At 45.4% G+C, this 20,396-nt stretch overlaps 1 protein-coding gene across 1 annotated transcript; it reads left to right on the top strand.

Annotated features, from left to right (window-relative positions):
- The first annotated feature begins 1,601 nt into the window (after window positions 1-1,601).
- PXMP4 (peroxisomal membrane protein 4) lies at window positions 1,602-18,408 on the top strand. The gene is made up of 4 exons (XM_055544793.1): window positions 1,602-1,904; window positions 7,467-7,529; window positions 13,456-13,654; window positions 17,705-18,408. The coding sequence occupies exons 1-4, from the start codon at window positions 1,792-1,794 to the stop codon at window positions 17,966-17,968; spliced, it is 639 nt and encodes a 212-aa protein (XP_055400768.1). The 5' UTR covers window positions 1,602-1,791; the 3' UTR covers window positions 17,969-18,408.
- The last annotated feature ends 1,988 nt before the right edge of the window (window positions 18,409-20,396 follow it).

Raw genomic sequence — 20,396 nt, 5'->3', positions numbered from 1 at the left:
ACTGATGATCTTGTGTGCTGCAAGTAAGCCTGGCACAGCCAAAATAAATGAAAATAATTAATATTAAAAATTAAACCTGTTCTGCTCAGTATCAAGGGAACCTTTTCTTAACTCCCTTCAGGTTGGAGGTGTAGGATGTGTAGCATGTTCACAAACACAAGGGTGAAACCCTTAAGCCTAATGTGAGGAGAGTCTTCTGTTAGGCTCCCCACTTTGGATAGGCCCTGGACTTTTATTTTTGTCCCTCTTGCCCTATGTGGCTAGAGAACTGAAATCCACAGGTTCAACATTGGCCAAAACCCTCAAGTCATAATAGCTTTGATACTCCAATATTCCAATCTTCCTGTTAAATATCTGGTTACCAGCTTTCACATAATAATTGGCCTAGGAGTTCCCCCAGGTTTTTAAGATTTGGTGTTTCTCAGAGCATATTTTTTTATATTTTATCCAATGTTGCTATTTTCAGAGGGAAAATTAATTGAATAAATTAGCCCACCATTCCCCCCCTCCCCATCCAAAAAGAAACTCCAGTTGTAGTGATAAAATATGCATGCATGCATGCTCAGTCATGTCTGACTCTTTGCATCCCTTTGTACTGTAGCCTGCCAGGCTCCTCTGTCCATGGGATTTTTCCAGCAAGAATACTGGAGTGGGTTGACATTCCCTGATCGAACCTGCATCGCCTGTCTCCTGCTTTACAGGCGGATTCTTTATTGCTGACCCACAGGGGAAACCCCAATGGTAAAATAGGGCCAGCATAGTTCCTTCTCACTGACCTCTGACATCATCCTCTGACACTGACCTAGGCAATAATGTCACAGATAAATACCAGATGGCCCAAGTACCAGGGGAAACCCTCACAAGTCACAGCTACCACTCCATGTGTAACCGCTATCCAATGACAGCTCCACACAGTGACATCATACATAAATGTCACCCCTCAATATTCTGAGATATCTAGGAAGACTTCTCTGAGGAGATGGCATTTGAGCTGAAGCCTGAACGTTGAGAAGGAGTTAGCTATGGGAAGAACTTGGGGTGATGCATAGGAAACAGGGAGATAAAGAAAGGCAAAAGCGCTCAGGTAGGAACGTCAAGCTCAAGGAACAGCAAGGAGGCTAGTTTGGCCGAAGAGAAGTGACTGAGAGGGACAAAAGGAGAGTGGAGGTGTGAGATTAGAGAGGAAAACAGGGGCCAGATCATACAGTCTTCTGCGGACCATGAGAAAATGTTTGGTTTTTAAGAACACACGGAAACCAAAAAGGTAAAAGTGCCAAGTCATTTATGGTCTGAGAAGATTGGTAGTCCATGTTAACCAATCAGAATCGTCCTGTGTAGAGTTAAGGCCTGGCTCCTCCCTGTGTCACCATCCCTACTCTCCGGAGGGTGGCTCCTCTTTCAAAAAACTTCCAAGCTCACAGGTGACACACCTCTTCTAAGTCCCAGGGAAACTGCTTTCTGATTGGACAAATCCAGGAATACGTTTCTAACCTTTTTGCGGGCGAATTGGACGGAGCCCATTGTAATTGGCTACGAGCTTTCCCTCTCTTCCAATCAGACCGCTCTTCGGGAGAGTGCTTGCGTCCCATTCCCCTGGTGAGTTGAGTGAGCTCTGTGATCGGCCCTTCTCGTATGAGTGACAGCAGACACATCCTATGGGCTCAAAGACGCGGCTGCAATGTCCGGCACCATCCGGCACCTCCAGCCCTACTGAGGGTTGTGCAATAGCAACTCCGGCTGTCAGGGCGTGAGTCCTGCTCCGTGTCTACCACCCTCAGCGACGCCTGCATTATGGTCGCCCCACCGCAGCTGCGGGCTCTGCTCTTTGCGATCAACGCACTATTGCGCAAGCGCCGCTACCACGCAGCACTGGCCATGCTTAAGGGCTTCCGGAACGGGGCAGTGTGAGTGGGGTCATCGGGCTGGGCAGGGGCTGAAGGATCGATCTGGTGGGGTTGGAGAAGCGGCCTCTGGGACCCGCGCCGCTGCGCTGTGCGCCCTTGAGAAGCCCTAGTGTGTCTCTAGGTCTTGGTGTCCACTGTCGGCGCAGTGGGCTCTGGATTTTGGGTTCCGTGCGCCTTCTGAGCCGGGGCTCTAACTACGCTGTTTCTAGGTACTCCGTGCTTTGCAGCCTGGCCCTATTGCCTTGACTATTTCCCATGCCAGCCCCTGTATCCCTTCATTTGGGTCCAGTTTCCCCCTCCCTCTGCTGTGTGCCCTTGGGCCTATCTGGCTTCCGTGGCTCCATCTGGACAGTGGGAAGCTGGACTCTGCCTTCTAGCAAGCCTTGAGGCTCTGCCTCTCTATGCTCCCCCCATTAAGCTGCCCTGGACTTTCATCCCGCTTCTCATTCTTTTGTAAGATTCTACTGCTCGATCCTCTTCTGATAAGCCGCAGGTGTGACCAGTGTAACTGAAGCTGCAAGTATTTGCCAAGCAAACTGATTACAATTTGGTTATCAGACCTGCAGAAGAGGAGGTCATTTCCTCTGGTTGGCGCCAGGACTGGAGCTCAGTTTCCTTTAAACTTTATGCATAAACGCTATCATTTACTGAGAGCCTACAATGCCAGAACTGGGGAAGCATCAAAGAACAAAGGGAACAAAAATCTGCATGTTCTTGGAGTTGGCATTTTAGTGGCAGCATGGCATGGTGGTGTGGATGTGATCACCTCAGTTTGAGTACTGGTGCCCCTTACCTGCATGATCTTAGGCAACTCATTTAGGCTCTCTAAGCCTCAATTTTTATAAAATGGGGCTGATAATAGTACTTATATTGAAAGATTGTTGCTGAGCCATGAAAGACGCCAGGATTCTTGGCCTCCGGAGGAGAGGAATTCAATCCCGGGCCAGTGACGAGGCTTGATCACTCAGAGCTTTTGTGTAATAAAGTTTTTTTAAAGTATAAAAGAATTAGAGAAAGCTTCTGATATAGACATCATCATCAGGAGTGCCCCCTGCTAGTCTTTAGTTGGACGTTATGTAGCTACTGCTGCTGCTGCTAAGTCGATTCAGTCGTGTCCGACCCTGTGCGACCCCATAGATGGCAGCCCACCAGGCTCCCCTGTCCCTGGGATTCTCCAGGCAAGAACACTGGAGTGGGTTGCCATTTCCTTCTCCAAGGAAGACAGAGTCTAGAGTAAATACATAGTTCATTAACATAGCTTAAGGCAAAGATTTCCATAAGAAAAACCGGATCGGTTAGATCAAGGTTTGAGAAAAGTTAAGTACTGGTGGAACCAGGTGTTGTCATGGCAACACAGAATTCTAAAAGAAACCTCTTTAAATTTGTATAGAGAAGGGGAAGAAATCTAACACTTGTTTGTTTCCTCCTGCCAATTAAGAGATAGTTAAAAATGTCTGACACTTGTAGTCTGTCTCCTCCGTTTGGAGACCCCTGGCCTTCCTGCCTGTTACCCTCTCAATATACTGTCGGGCTTTCCTGGTGGCTCGGAAGGTAAAGAATCTGCCTGCAATGCAGGAGACCCAGGTGCGATCCCTGGGTTGGGAATATCCCCTGGAAAAGGGAATGGCAACCACTTCATTATTGTTGCCTGGATAATACCATGGACAGAGGAGCCTGGAGGGCTACTGTCTATGGGGTCACAGAATTGGACAGACTAAACAACGAACACTTTGACTTCCATCATACTGTCCAGAGAATTGAGTCAATATGTGTGATCAGATCAGATCAGTCGCTCAGTCATGTCCGACTCTTTGCGACCCCATGAATCACAGCACGCCAGGCCTCCCTGTCCATCACCAACTCCCGGAGTTCACTGAGACTCACATCCACAGAGTCAGTGATGCCATCCAGCAATTTCATCCTCTGTCGTCCCCTTCTCCTCTTGCCCCCAATCCCTCCCAGCATCAGAGTCTTTTCCAATGAGTCAACTCTTCGCATGAGGTGGCCAAAGTACTGGAGTTTCAGCTTTAGCATCATTCCTTCCAAAGAAATCCCAGGGTTGATCTCTTTCAGAATGGACTGGTTGGATCTCCTTGCAGTCCAAGGGACTCTCAAGAGTCTTCTCCAACACCACAGTTCAAAAGCATCAATTCTTTGGCACTCAGCCTTCTTCCCAGTCCAACTCTCACATCCATACATGACCACAGGAAAAACCATAGCCTTGACTAGACGGACCTTTGTTGGCAAAGTAATGTCTCTGCTTTTGAATATGCTATCTAGGTTGGTCATAACTTTCCTTCCAAGGAGTAAGCGTCTTTTAATTTTATGGCTGCAGTCACCATCTGCAGTGATTTTGGAGCCCAGAAAAATAAAGTCTGACACTGTTTCCACTGTTTCCCCATCTATTTCCCATGAACTGATGGGACCGGATGCCATGATCTTTGCTTTCTGAATGTTGAGCTTTAAGCCAACTTTTTCACTCTCCACTTTCACTTTCATCAAGAGGCTTTTGAGTTCCTCTTCACTTTCTGCCATAAGGGTGGTGTCATCTGCATATCTGAGCTTATTGATATTTCTCCCGGCAATCTTGATTCCAGCTTGTGTTTCTTCCAGTCCAGCGTTTCTCATGATGTACTCTGCATATAAGTTAAATAAGCAGGGTGACAATATACAGCCTTGACGTACTCCTTTTCCTATTTGGAACCAGTCTGTTGATCCATGGCCAGTTCTAACTGTTGCTTCCTGACCTGCATACAAATTTCTCAAGAGGCAGATCAGGTGGTCTGGTATTGTGAAATGCTCAGCATAGTGCCTGATATGTATATAACTGTTGGCTGCTGTAATCATGGTTGTAGTAGCGTGAATGTCTGCCTGGCTCACTCCTTCACCTTCTTCAGGCTTCTGATTGTTACTTCCTCAATGAGGCAATCTCTGAACTTCCACCTCCTTCCCTATTGACTTTTCCTCCATAGACCTTATCACCACCTGACACTTAAGTATTCACTTACGCATCCCTTATGCATCACTTATGCATCTTCTACTCTCTCACTAGAAAATGAGCTTCATGGGGACAGAAATTTTTATCTGTTTTGTTCCTTAGTATAAGTAGGCTTTTAAATATTAACTGAATGAATAAGTGTATAAGGGAGGAATTGCCACTGTACCCATTTTCTGGATGAGAAGACTGTGGCTCAGAGAGGAAAATTCATAGCTCAGTGGTAACGAATCCACCTGCCAATGCATCAGACACAGGTTCGATTCCTAGTCTGGGAAGATCCCACATATTGTGGTGTAACTAAGCCCATGAGCCACAACCATTGAGCCTGTGCTCTAGAACCAGGAAATGTAACTACTGAGCCCATATGCCCAAAAGGCCATGCTCTGCAACAGAAGCCACTGCGATGAGAAGCCCACGCAGCAACAAAGACCCAGCACAGCCAAAAATAAATTTAAAAAAAAACTTCTTTTAAAGTACAAAAATGTAGGTGTATACAATTTTTTAATTAAAAAAGAAATTAATCATAATCCTATAATGTTGACTGCTGTCTAGTTAATAGATAGATTGTCCCAGTTGTCCCCTAAATGTCCTCTACAGGAAGATAGTCTAGAAAAGGATCTTTCAGGATATCATACTGCATCTGTCATGGTCCTTCATTTATTTCTCTTTTATATGGAAGAGGACTGAAGGTCTGTATTCAGAGCTGCTCTGAAGTTGCCTTGGTCATGACGATTTTGTTTTGTTTTGTTTTTGCCACGCCACATGGCACATGTGATCTTAGTTCTCCAACCAGGGGTCGAACCCGCACCTCCTGCAGTGGAAGCACAGAGTCTTAACCACCGGACTGCTGGGGAAGTCCCTGTCATGTCCTTTCAGTCCTTTTTAATCCAGAGCATTCCGTGTTTCAGGACACAGAGAGATCTTGTGAGTGGCAGTAACTGGCTCCCACCAGAGTCTGAGTAGTTTGGGAAGGGGGCCAGGCACATGTAGGCAGTTGGGGGCATTGCTCCATTTGTGTCTGAGGTATAAGGCAGGGTCCTGTTCACCTTGGCCAGCTGGAGGAGGCCAGCGGCCTCTTTATTCAGGGTAAGAAGACATGCCTTTGGAGAAGGCAGGGCAGAGAACTTGCTGGGGGCCAGAGGAGGGTCCTGCCCACCCACCGCTAGGCAGCGAGGAAATAGCCATTCAGCCTGGCCACCACATGCAGTGAGGAAATAGCCATTCCGCCTGGCCACCACACACAGCGAGGAAATAGCCATTCAGCCTGGCCACCACATGCAGTAACACTGCTTTCATTTGATCACACTTTTTATTTGATTTTTTAAAAAATTAGGTAGCATATTCACAAAAGGCATAAAAAGTTAGAGCTTTTTAGAAGTTTACACACCTTGCTTTAACCAAGCCTACAGCATATCTAGAGCTTCCTGGTTCACGTACAGCTCTGTGTATTCCACTGGTTGCCATGGGTCCGTTATGTGTTTACATAGTAGCCCCCTGTGGATGGACACAGGCTTCCTCCCAGTCTTTTGCTGCTTCCAACAAGCCTCACAAGAACCTGCCTAGCAGTCCAGTGGCTAAGACTGCATGCTTCCAATGCAGGGGGCCCGGGTTTGACCCCTGGTCTGGGAACTAGACTCCACATGCTGCAACTACAACCCAGTGCAGCCAAAATGAATAAATACTTTGTGGGGGGCGGGGGAACAAGCCTCACAGATACTCATATGACAACAATATGGGGCTCATGACCATTGTCTGAGGGAGACTGTCAAAGATTGTTAGACCTCGTAGCCTGGAAAGGTCAGGGCCAGACAGCTGGAGAACTTGGTGGAGCGAGGGCAAGTCCAATAAAGAAAAAAAAAGAAAGGTAGTGACATTAGTACTGGTTGAATGAGCTAGGTCCTACTGGTTTTACATGTGCTAGGTCCTTAACTGCCAGAAACAACTCTGAAACAGGCAATACTTTTTACTGAAGGGAGAAGGGAGACTCAGACATTCAATGATTTACCCAAGTTTATAGAGCAAAACCAGAGAAGACAATGGCAACCCACTCCAGTACTCTTGCCTGGAAAATCCCATGGACGGAGGAGCCTGGTGGGCTGCAGTCCATGGGGTCGCTGAGAGTTGGACACGACTGAGTGACTTCACTTTCTCTTTTCATCTTCATGCATTGGAGAAGGAAATGGCAACCCACTCCAGTGTTCTTGCCTGGAGAATCCCAGGGACGGGGGAGCCTGGTGGGCTGCCATCTATGGGGTCGCACAGAGTCGGACACAACTGAAGCGACTTAGCAGCAGCAGCAGCATAGAGCAAAACAGGGCAAGGCTTTGGTACCAGATACTATTTACTTTGTATGACTCACTTGGAACCCAGATCTAACTCAAAAGCCAGCATTAGTTTCCCTCCCAAAATGATATTAGGATTAGGGAAGGGGAGGAGGGGGCACAGAGAGTCAAAGAGAGAGCTCAGAAAGAAACAGTGGTGCAGTGGTGCCTTAACCATTTTCTTTTTTTTTTTCTTGTTTTGTTTTGTTTTTTTTTTCTAACCATTTTCTTTTGTTTCTACAGCTATGGAGCCAAAATCCGGGCCCCTCACGCGCTGGTCATGACCTTTCTTTTCCGGAGTGGCAGGTACCTGTCCCCTCTGCACACCCTTCAAACTGGGCAAGATTGTGCCAGGACTTGCCCAGTAGCCTCCAGGTTGGGTCCAACCTGCCCACACCACCATCTCCTAGAGCACAAATCCAATTCTATTATCCCATCTTGAAAATTCGCCAGCTCCTGGCTCCTTGCTGTTCTCCAGAGAAGCCAGCTTCCAGGTGTGGCATTCAAGGCCCCCTGCAGTCTGACCTTAGGGACATTCCCCCCTCTCTCCAATGCCCACCATGGGGAGCCCTTGGCACCAAGACTTGCTGCCATTCATTCATGTGCAACAGGTGGTTCCACCTCTTTACATTTCTCATGGGTACCCACCACACACACACCAGGAATCCCCTTTCCTTTTCTACCCCATCTTTATGCCTTCCTAGCAACCCATACCAGTTCTCTGAGGATCACTTTCTCAGGAAAACTCTCCATGACCTACTTTCTTTCCTTGTTCAAACTTCTTGGCCTTTCTCTGATCTTCCATAACTTCCCTCAAGGCGCTTCTCAAAAACCACCTTGTGTTTTAGTTTTTAATGTATCTAGCTTCACCTGGAGTTTATACGAATCACACATGGACTGCCTGCTGCTCAAATCCAGGTGGTGAAGATTGCTTTCTTTATGTATTTTTCTTTTTTAAATTTATTTTTGTTTTAGTTTTTGTCCTCCAAATTATTTTTTTTTCAATTAAACTCATTCATTCCTTCAGTAAATATTTATTGAGCATCTAATATGTGCCAGACACTGTCTTTAGGTGCTGGGGATACAGCAGTGAATAAAACAGAGAATGATCCCTTCCCTCGTACAGCTGACACTTTAGCAGAAAGGCGTAGCAGAAAATAAACATAATAAATTTAAAAAGTATGTGGTATGTTAGAATATTATATGGGCTGTAGGAAAGAAAATGTAGAGCGGGGAAAGGGGATCCAGAGTGCTGGGGGAAGGGCTCGTTGAGAAAGTGACATTTTAAGTAGAGACTTGAAGGAGCTGGAAGAGTTGGCCACGTGGGTAACAAGGGAAAGAGTGTTTCATACCAAGGGAACAGCCTGTGCAAAGGCCCTGAGGGCTGATCATACCTGGTGAGTTTGAGGAGGCTGGAGCAGAGGGATTGCAGGGGAGAGATCAAAGAGAGGAATATTGTGGGGGTAACCAGTTGGAAGTGGTCAAACAAGAGATGGCAAGAGTGAATGTCGACATTCTAGGAATCAGTGAACTAAAATGGACTGGAATGGGTGAATTTAACTCAGATGACCATTATATCTACTACTGCGGGCAGGAATCCCTCAGAAGAAATGGAGTAGCCATCATGGTCAACAAAAGAGTCCGAAATGCAGTACTTCGATGCAATCTCAAAAACGACAGAATGATCTCTGTTCGTTTCCAAGGCAAACCATTCAAAATCACAGTAATCCAAGTCTATGCCTCAACCAGTAACGCTGAAGAAGCTGAAGTTGAATGGTTCTACAAAGACCTACAAGACCTTTTAGAACTAACACCCAAAAAAGATGTCCTTTTCATTATAGGGGACTGGAATGCAAAAGTAGGAAGTCAAGAAACACCTGGAATAACAGGCAAATTTGGCCTTGGAATACGGAATGAAGCAGGGCAAAGACTAATAGAGTTTTGCCAAGAAAATGCACTGGTCATAACAAACACCCTCTTCCAACAACACAAGAGAAGACTCTACACATGGACATCACCAGATGGTCAACACCAAAATCAGATTGATTATACTCTTTGCAGCCAAAGATGGAGAAGCTCTATACTGTCTGCAAAAACAAGACCAGGAGCTGACTGTGGCTCAGACCATGAACTCCTTATTGCCAAATTCAGACTTAAAATTGAAGAAAGCAGGGAAAACCACTAGACCATTCAGGTATGACCTAAATCAAATCCCTTATGATTATACAGTGGAAGTGAGAAATAGATTTAAGGGACTAGATCTGATAGACAGAGTGCCTGATGAACTATGGACGGAGGTTCGTGACATTGTACAGGAGACAGGGATCAAGACCATCCCCATGGAAAAGAAATGCAGAAAAGCAAAATGGCTGTCTGAGGAGGCCTTACAAATAGCTGTAAAAAGAAGAGAAGCGAAAAGCTAAGGAGAAAAGGAAAGATATAAGCATCTAAATGCAGAGTTCCAAAGAATAGCAAGAAGAGATAAGAAAGCCTTCTTTAGCAATCAATGCAAAGAAATAGAGGAAAACAACAGAATGGGAAAGACTAGAGATCTCTTCAAGAAAATTAGAGATACCAAGGGAACATTTCATGCAAAGATGGGCTCGATAAAGGACAGAAATGGTATGGACCTAACAGAAGCAGAAGATATTAAGAAGAGATGGCAAGAATACACAGAAGAACTGTACAAAAAAGATCTTCATGACCCAGATAATCACGATGGTGTGATCACTGACCTAGAGCCAGACATCCTGGAATGTGAAGTCAAGTGGGACTTAGCATCACTACGAACAAAGCTAGTGGAGGTGATGGAATTCCAGTTGAGCTCTTTCAAATCCTGAAAGATGATGCTGTGAAAGTGCTGCACTCAATATGCCAGCACATTTGGAAAACTCAGCAGTGGCCACAGGACTGGAAAAGGTCAGTTTTCATTCCAATCCCAAAGAGAGGCAATGCCAAAGAATGCTCAAACTACCACACAATTGCGCTCATCTCACATGCTAGTAAAGTAATGCTCAAAATTCTCCAAGCCAGGCTTCAGCAATATGTGAACCATGAACTTCCTGATGTTCAAGCTGGTTTTAGAAAAGGCAGAGGAACCAGAGATCAAATTGCCAACAACTGCTGGATCATGGAAAAAGCAAGAGAGTTCCAGAAAAGCATCTATTTCTGCTTTATTGACTATGCCAAAGCCTTTGACTGTGTGGATCACAATAAACTGTGGAAAATTCTTAAAGAGATGGGAATACCAGACCACCTGATCTGCTTCTTGAGAAATGTGTATGCAGGTCAGGAAGCAACAGTTAGAACTGGACATGGACCAACAGACTGGTTCTAAATAGGAAAAGGAGTACGTCAAGGCTGTATATTGTCACCCTGTTTATTTAACTTATATGCAGAGTACATCATGAGAAACGCTGGACTGGAAGAAACACAAGCTGGAATCAAGATTGCCGGGAGAAATATCAATAAGCTCAGAAATGCAGATGACACCACCCTTATAGCAGAAAGTGAAGAGGAACTCAAAAGCCTCTTGATGAAAGTGAAAGTGGAGAGTGAAAAAGTTGGCTTAAAGCTCAACATTCAGAAAGCAAAGATCATGGCATCCGGTCCCATCAGTTCATGGGAAATAGATGGGGAAACAGTGGAAACAGTGTCAGACTTTATTTTTCTGGGCTCCAAAATCACTGCAGATGGTGACTGCAGCCATGAAATTAAAAGACGCTTACTCCTTGGAAGGAAAGTTATGACCAACCTAGATAGCATATTCAAAAGCAGAGACATTACTTTGCCAACAAAGGTCCGTCTAGTCAAGGCTATGGTTTTTCCTGTGGTCACGTATGGATGTGAGAGTTGGACTGGGAAGAAGGCTGAGTGCCAAAGAATTGATGCTTTTGAACTGTGGTGTTGGAGAAGACTCTTTAGAGTCCCTTGGACTGCAAGGAGATCCAACCAGTCCATTCTGAAGGAGATCTGCCCTGGGATTTCTTTGGAAGGGATGATGCTAAAGCTGCAACTCCAGTACTTTGGCCACCTCATGCGAAGAGTTGACTCATTGGAAAAGACTCTGATGCTGGGAGGGATTGGGGGCAGGAGGAGAAGGGGACGACAGAGGATGAGATGGCTGGATGGGATCACTGACTCTGTGGACGTGAGTCTCAGTGAACTCCGGGAGTTGGTGATGGACAGGGAGGCCTGGTGTGCTGCGATTCATGGGGTCGCAGAGAGTCGGACACGACTGAGCGACTGAACTGAACTGAACTGGGGCCCATCCTGTTCAGCATTAGGTCAAAGAGAAGAGTTTGGCTTTTCCTCTTCTTTTTGTTTAATTTTCTAAATTTTTAATTGGAAGATAATTGCTTTACAATGTTGTGGTGGTTTCTGCCACACAACAATGCTAATTAGCCATAAGTATATGTATGTATGTATATATACTTAGATTTATTGAGCATATACTATATATTTGTGTGTGTGTGTGTGTGTGTGTATATATATGTATGTATGTGTGTGTGTGTGTGTATATCTATCTATCTATCTATCTCCCCTCCGTCTTGAACCTTCCTCCCACCCCTGTGGCATTTCCTCTAAATGGAATAGGAAATTGTCGTAAGAATCTGTATGGGGATTGCCACTATTTGACTTTAATAGTGAGAAAGTGAAGTGTTTGCTGCTAGGGGTCAAGGGCAGAAATAGGGGTAAAGTAGGAGGCAGTGGCAGTAATCCAGCTGAGCAGCTCTGGTGGCCCAGACCTTGATGGTGGCATAGAGGTGAGACGTGTCCAGATTCTAGAAACATTTTCAAGGCAGTATTAGTGCCTACGCTTGGAAAGTGGGAAATGCAGCTTGCCGTAGAACTGGCAGTGGTAGGCCCCTGTCCCTGTGGGGTGAGAGCTCGCTGACTCCTAGCTGTCCCCCCTCGCCTGGCGGACTTCCCAGGCCCCAGCTGACACACTTCAAGGCCCTCCACCGGCCTTGAGGGCACATGTGGTTGCTGGGCCTGAATTGGTCTCCTGGTTCCTCTCCTTGGCTCTCCTCACTGCCCCCTAGCGATTGTGAAAAGATAAGTCAAACCACGTGCCTTACTTAAAGGTTCACTTCTCTCAAGATAAAGACAAAGCGTAGGACTTCCCTGGCAGCCTGGTGTTTGAAAAGAATTTGCCTGCCAATGGGTTCAGTCCCTGCTCTGGGACGACTCCACATGCCTTGGAGCAACTAAGCCCGTGTGCAGGAACTACTGAGCCCACACACCTAGAGCGCATGCTCCCCAGCAAGAGAAGCCGCTGCAACTAGAGAGCAGCCCTGGCTCTCTGCAACTAGAGAAAGCCCTCGAGCAGCAACGAAGACCCAGTCCAGCCAAAAATAAATAAATAATTTTTTTTTTTTTTTAAAGACACATCTTACCATGGTCCCACCTCTCCCTCACAGCCTTTGCCTCACACATTTTCTGCTCAGGGCTTAATGACCTGTCTTTGCTCCTTTACTCCCCACTCTCTGTCCCTCCTCGGGACCTCTGCTCGTGTTGATCCCAGTACAACTCCTCTCCCGTCTTGACCTCATCCTTCACGTCCTGGCATCATTGCTTGTCAGGGCAAAGTTTGACCTTTGTTTTATGATTATTCATTTCATAATTCCCTCTCCCACTAGATCATAAACCTTGTGAGGGCAGCAAGCAGATCTATTTTTTCTCAGACTCACATCCTCAGATCCCGCACATAGTATGTAGTCACTCATTCACTCATTCATTTCTTCACATGTTCACTCCAGAAACAAATGTATTGAGCATCTGCTATGTGCCAGGCCTTGCCCTGCGCACTGAGGATGAGTGAGTGAGGTATAGACACCACTCTCTGGTAGCTTCCACTGGGATGAGATGGGCGTGGGGGGAGGTAATAAAGAAGTATGTAAATGTCAGGTGGTGATATGAGCTCTGAAGGAAAAGAAAAGTTGGATAAGGGAACAGAATACAGTGGGCATTCTTATACGTGGAGTAGTCAGGGAAGACCTCTTGAAGAAGGTGGCAGGGTAGTCAGGGAAGACCTCTTCAAGGAGATGGCGTGAAGTCAAAGCCTGTATCCAGGGAGGGAGCAGCCCTAAGGGCATGGAGGGCAGAGGCCCGGGGTTGAATGAGCGCGGGCCCGTGGGCTCCTTGCCTGGGCCGGTTTTGCATGCCAGGTGGGTGGATGCCACCGGAGCGGCTGGGCCTGCACTCACGGTTGCTCCCTGTGTCTGTGCAGCCTCCGGGAGAAGCTGCGCGCCATCCTGCAGGCCACGTACACCCACTCCTGGAACCTGGCCAGGTTTGTGTTCCTCTACAAGGGACTCTGTGCCCTGCAGTCCCATGTCCAGGGCGAGACCTACCAGGCACACTCATTCGTGTCTGCCTTCATCGGGGGCTTGCTGGTGTTTGGAAACAACAATAACGTCAACAGCCAGGTAGGTAAAGTTCCTCCCAGAATGGGGGCCGGGGAGAGGGCTGAGGGGTGGGGCAGGATTCAGGTATAGAGTTGGGGATGGGAGTCAAAGACGACGAGCTCGTGGCTCCCTGCCATGTCTGAGGGTCTGTAGTTCACCAATCCCTGTGTGACCTTGGGAAGGTCACTTCCCCCTCAACTTCCCCCTCTGTTAACCAGGTACCTTGCTGGAGTTCCATGCAGCTCTCTGGGGCAAAGATTTAAAAATATAAAACAAAACACACCCCCAAACACTACTCTGCAGTGAAATGAGAAAAAAAAAAAAATGAGCAAGATTTTCATAAAACGAAACTTACTACATTCGAAGAATTATCTCTTATTCTGCAACTTGCCCTTTTTCTTGGTTAAAAATTCCATTTTTTAATGAGATAATGATAAAATGCTAACTGTTGCTGCTGCTGCTGTTTTAGCATCCTTCTTGAGCTATATGAAAAGTTGGCAGTCTTTCTAATTTGCCTCCCTCAAATTTCTTAAATAGTCTTAAATTATAAAAATAATTGTTTTATTTTCACATTTTAAGTAATGCAGACTAAGCACTCATTATGTGCCTGGCACACTTCTGGATGCTTAGGATACATGATGCAATTAGAAAATAAATTGAAAAAGAGTTTCTCACCCCTCTAACTGTCCAGCCACTGTCCAGAAACACTTTTTTTTTTAAATAATTTTTATTGCAGTATTGGGCTTCCCAGGTGGCTCAGTGGTAAAGAATCTGCCTGCCAATTCAGGAAGATATAGGAGATGTGGGTTTGATCCCTGGGTCAGGAAGGTTCCATGGAGGAGGATGGCATGGCAACCCACTCCAGTATTCTTGCCTGAAGATCCCATGGACGGAGGAGCCTGGAGGGCTACAGTCCATAGGGTCGAAAAGAGTTGGACATGACTGAGCACACACACACACATACATACAACTGGAGAATAGTTGATTTACAATGTTGTGTTAGTTTCTGCAATGCAGCAAAGTGAATCAGTTATACATGTATATAGACGGTCATTTTAACTGTGTCTTGTATAGCCTTTCAGAACTTGTCTGTGCTTGTATCAGTGTTCATAGCAGCAGTTTTCCACCAACGAGATCATAGTACGTTTTTCTTTTTTTTCATGTAACCATGTATCTTGAGGGCCTCTCTTGTCAGTCCCTCATCCTTTATAACATGAGCAGAGCTTTCTGCTGATGGGATGGACCAGACTTGATTTCACAGTCTCCTCTGGATGGACGTTTAGGGGCTCTTTAGCGTTTGACCTCATACATACACTGTAGTCTACATCTTTGTTCAGACATCTTCCTGCACTTGTGTCAGTCTGTAAGTTCCTAGACATGGAGTTGAAGAGTCTATGGATATGAGCATTTTGTATTTTGGGAAAGTTCCCCAGTTTTTTTTTTTTTTTTTTGATAGAAATTTCACTTGTCTATGAACTTCCAAATTCTAGGAATCCTGGATACACCCATTTCCTTCCCCCTTCCCTCCTTTCCCTGACCCCTGGCAACAGCTGCTCTGACCTCCATTCAAAAATGTTACATGATGGACATACAGATGGCCAACAGGCACAGAAAAGGAACATGAAAAGATGGTCAGTTTCACTAATTGTTAGAGAAATGGAAATCAGAACTACAGTGAAATGTCACCTCATACCAGTCAGAATGGCCATCATCAAAAGGTCTACAAATAATAAATGCTGGAGAGGGTGTGGAGAAAACGGAATACTCATGTACTGTTGGTGGGAATGTATATTGGTGCAGTCACTGTGGAGACCAGTATCGAGGTTCCTTAAAAACTAAAACTAGAGTCATCATACAATCCAGCAATCCCAGTCCTAGGCGTATATATGGAAAAGACGAAAACTCTTAATTCAAAAAGCTACATATACCCCAGTGTTCATGGCAGCACTATTTACAAGCATGGAAGCAACCATTGACAGATGAACAAATAAAGATGATGTAGTGTACACACACACACACACACACACACACACACACACACAGGAATATTATTCAACCATAAAAAAGAATGAAATAATGCCATTTGCAGCAACATGGACAAACCTAGAAATTATCATACTAAGTGAAATCAGACAGAAAAAGGCAAATATATCACTTACATGTGGAATCAGAAAAGATGATACAAATGAACTTATTTATGAAACAGAAATAGACTCACAGACATAGAAAACAAACTTATGGTTACCAAAGTGGGGGGCATAAATTAGGAGTTTGGAATTAACACATACTACTATATATAAAATAGATAAACAATAATTAGTAAGGGAAGTATATTCAATATTTTATAATGTAAAATTTTTATAATAATCTGAAAAAGAATATACGTACATATATGTGTGTGTATAGCTTAATCACTTTGCTATACACCTGAAGCACAACATTGTAAATAACTATACTTCAATTAAAAAAAATATTATGTAAATGGAGTCATTATAGTATGTAATCTTTGAGGGTTGGCTTTTTTCACTCGGCATAATTTCCTGGCAATTCTTTCAAGTTATTGTATCAGCTGTTCATTCCTTTTCACTGCTGAGTAGTGTTCCATGGTATGGATGTACCTATGGAAAGACATCTGGGTTGTTTCTAGCTCTTGGCTATTAGGCATGCAGCTGCTCAGAACCTTCTTGTATATGTATTTGGTGAACTTAAGTTTTCACTTCTGTGATAAATACCTGGAGTGCAATTCCTGGGTCATATGATACATAAAGGGTTTTCCGGATGTCTCAGAGATAAAGAATCTGCCTGCAATGTAGGAGACATGGGTTTGATCCCTGGGTTGGGAAGATCCCCTGGAGGAGGAAATGGCTACCCACTCTAGTATTCTTGCCTGGAGAATCTCATGGATGAGGAGCCTGGCGGGCTACAGTCCAAAGGGTTGTAAAGGGTCGGACACGACTCAGGGTCTGAGCACATACACACGGTACATATATATTTAGTTTTAGAGGAGACTGACAAAGTATTTTCCAGAGTGATTGTCCTATCTTACATTCCTATCAGGAATATATGTATGATCCAGTTGCTTCACCTTCAAGCTGGCATGTGGTTTGTTACATTTCAGATTTTTGAAATTTTGATAGGTGTGTAGTGCTTATTGTGGTTTTTAAAAAGTTATTTATTTATTTTACTGTTCCAGGTCTTAGCTGTGCCATGCAGGATCTAATTTCCCAACCAGGGATGGAACCTGGGTCCCCTGCATTGGATGATTAGAGTCTTAACCACTGGCTGCCAGGAAGTCCCTCTCATTGTGGTTTTAATTTGCATTTCCCTAATGGCTAATGAAGCTGAACCTTTTTACATGTGTCTATTTTCTTTTTGTGTTAACCTCTTCAGTGAAATATCTGTTTGTGTCTTTTGCCTATTTTCTAACTGGATTGTCTTTTTTTTTTCACTGTTGTGTTTTGAGAGTTTCTAAAAATATTTTCCAGACATGAGTCTTTGTCAGATATGTGTTTGTAAATATTTTCTCTCAGTCTGTAGCTTTTCTTTTCAACCTCTTCACATGGACTTTCACAACTGAAAAATTTTGCATTTTGTTGAAATCCAGTTTATTAGTTTTTTTTTCATTTGTGGACTGTGTTTTTTGTCCTTAAGCTACCTTTTAGTTTTGAGCCATGTAAATATATTCATTTTTCAAAATTTTTAATTAAAAAGAATAATAAAAGACGTAAATAGTGGGACTTCCCTGGCAGTCTAGAGGTTTAAACTGGGTGCTTTCATTGCAGGGGATATAGTTTGAATCCCTGGTTGAAGAACTAAGATCCCTTTTGCCATGCAATACTGCTAACAAAAAAAGAAATAAACAGTAATGTTCAAATGCCTGCTGCAAACCACTTCAAATCACCTTGCTCATACTCTGCAAAACCCTGATCCAGTGCACAGGCAGCCCTCCAGGGTGGGGTGGGGTCGGGGAGGAGAATGGGGGGAAAAGGGGGAGGGGAGGGGGTGGGGTGGGGTAGGTGGAAGGTTCCCAGTGGCTGGGCCCACTTCTAACCCCGTCCTTCCCTCCCACAGATCAGCATGTACCTGCTATCCCGCATCCTATTTGCCCTGTGCCGCCTGGGCATGGAGAAGGGCTTCATCCCTGAACCCAGGTTGGACCCGTTTCCATGGTTCACAGGGCTGGTGTGGGGGCTGGTGCTGTGGCTCTTCGAGTACCACCGGCCAACCCTGCAGCCCTCGCTGCAGTCGTCCATGACCTACCTGTACGAGGACAGCAACGTGTGGCACGACCTCTCGGACTTCCTTATCTACAACAAGAGCCAACCCTCCAAGTAACAGGGCCCCCAGGTGCTCAGGAAGGCTCCTGCACCCCAGGCGGGTGACGGAGGTGTCCAGCCGCGGTTTGAGATTGGCTCCACCTGCTAACCATCCCAGAGGCTCCTACCTCTTCAAGATCTGGGGTCTCAGACTCTAACTTTTGTTAGCCCAGGGCTCCATTTGGCGAAATGGAAGCACTGATTATCAGTTCTCATTAGGTACTCTTGAATAGTGAAACGAGCCACCGAATCAGGCTGAGGAGCCTTGGGCATGGTGATGGCTGCTGACTCTTGAGAGACCAGGGAAGGTCACACCCCACCCTGGGCCTCAGGGATCATCGAGCCCAGATAAGGGCACTGAAGTCTCTTTCTGGTGGGTATGTTCTCTGACCATTCTTCTGTAAAAGAGGGCTTCTGGCTGATGGGCAGTGGGTTGCAAAAATGCATTTTTAGACAATACTCAGTTCCTTGCCTTGGGTGTTCTATTGTAGAAGCTCCAGTGTTTCCACTGTCCAACAGAAACACAGTGTGAGACATATGTGACTGAGCTTTTTTTAGCAGCCACAGTTTTTAAAAAGTGGAGGGAATTCCTGGTGGTCCAGTGGTTAGGACTCCGCTGTCACTGCCAAAGGCATGGGTTCTATCCCTGGTTGGGGAGCTAAGATCCCACATGCCACAAGATATAGCCAAAAAAAAAAAAAAAAAATGTGGGGAGAGAAAGAAGCAGAGGAGATTAACCTTAATTATATCTTTGAACCCAGTATTTCTCAAATGTTATCATTTTAATGTGTATTAAATATAAAAATTAATAAGATATTTTACATTCTATTTTTCTTATACTAAGTCATCAGAATCAGGTGTGTGTTTTACACTTTCAGCATTTTTCAATTTGGACCAGTCACATTTCAAGTGCTCAGCAGCCACATGTGGCTAGTGGCTGCTGTATTGGACAGCACAGATTAGAACGTTCTATCCTCACAGAAAATTCTAGTGGACAGTGCAGATACAGAGCTGGAGGACCTGGGTTTGAGTCCCCACTGGACTGCTGTGTAACCTTGGGGAAGGTTCTTCTCAGAGGCTCAGTTTCTACTAAAGTGAGGATAATCATAGTAATACCTGGTGTCTACATTGGACTTGTGTAACTATGACGGCTGCTTCAGCTACGAATGACATCCACCTGGTGAACTCCTCCTTCCTCCTTCCTGGGTGCTTTGCACATTATTATTTTTAACCCATACAATGACCTTGCAGGTACATATTTTGATCTCCATTTTACAGATGTGGAAACTGAGGATCGGAGAAGTAACTTGCCAAAGGCAATGCAACTAGTGTGACAGCCAAACCAGATCTATGCGATTTCAAAGCTCTTTTTTTTTTTCAGTGCCTTAAATTTAGAAACCTAAACTATGCTATGCAAAATTAGCTAGTTATTGGGGTGCACACTCAAATGCCTATAGGGGCCTGGGAAGAGGCATAAATGATGATGTTCTGGATGATGCAGTCGGGAGGGACGGGGACCTGGTGAACTGGAGACTTGTGTGTGTGCCAGTACTAATTTTTTTTTTTAAACCACCAAGCTGAACAAATCAAACACATTGGAGTAGGCATACTTCAATTTCTTTTTATATTTTGAAAATTACTAGTAGAAATATCCACATGAGTCACTGGAGATCTTATTAAAATGCAGATTCTGATTCAGTGGGTTTGGGGTGGGGCCTGAGATTCTGGGTTTCTCACGGCTCTTGGGTGATGGCTGCTGCTGGTCTGAGCTTGAGTAACAAGGTGGTAGGGAATGACAGGGTCCAGCCAGTAGTCCATGTGACGAATGAGGAAGCTATGTCACAGAACTGTTAGGTCGTGAAGGTGGGACTGGGTCTGAGTCTAAACGGTGTATTCTCAGGCACGATGTTGAACTGCCAGCTTAGAGAAGGTAGTCTTGAAGTTCCCTTAGTTCACTCTGTGGAGGCTGAATGAGGCCCTGAGGTTATGGGGAGGGGAGAGGGTAGCGACCAGCAAGTGGGTTTTAAAGCAGATGCTGGAGTGCCCCACCCATATCCTGTCTAACTTACCACTTCAGTGCACACCAGCCACCCTCCTGCCACCCTGAGTCTTTCTGCCTGAGGGCTCCCCCCTTGCTCTCGGCACCTGCTCTGTCAGCCTGCCGCAGACCTGCAGTGCTGGAGATGAATACATCCTGGGAGCAGCTGTCAACCAGGGACTGGTGGAGACCCCCACTCCTGCACTCCGATTAACCCCTGGGTGGGATAACTCCCAGGTGCCTGCTGCACGCTGGCTCCAGAGCACCCGGCAAGACTGAGCTCCGGCCGCCCACAGCGGTCACTCGTGTGATAACACCTCCTCCCTTGTCTCCCTTCCTCGTGCCCCTACCACTGCTTCCTGGGACCACTTCCCACAGAAACTGCTTGCACTCAACATCCTCATCTTGG

This window comes from Bubalus kerabau, chromosome 13, assembly GCF_029407905.1.
Source record: "Bubalus kerabau isolate K-KA32 ecotype Philippines breed swamp buffalo chromosome 13, PCC_UOA_SB_1v2, whole genome shotgun sequence".
NCBI lineage: Eukaryota > Metazoa > Chordata > Mammalia > Artiodactyla > Bovidae > Bubalus > Bubalus kerabau.
This window is presented reverse-complemented; position numbering and strand designations above follow the sequence as displayed.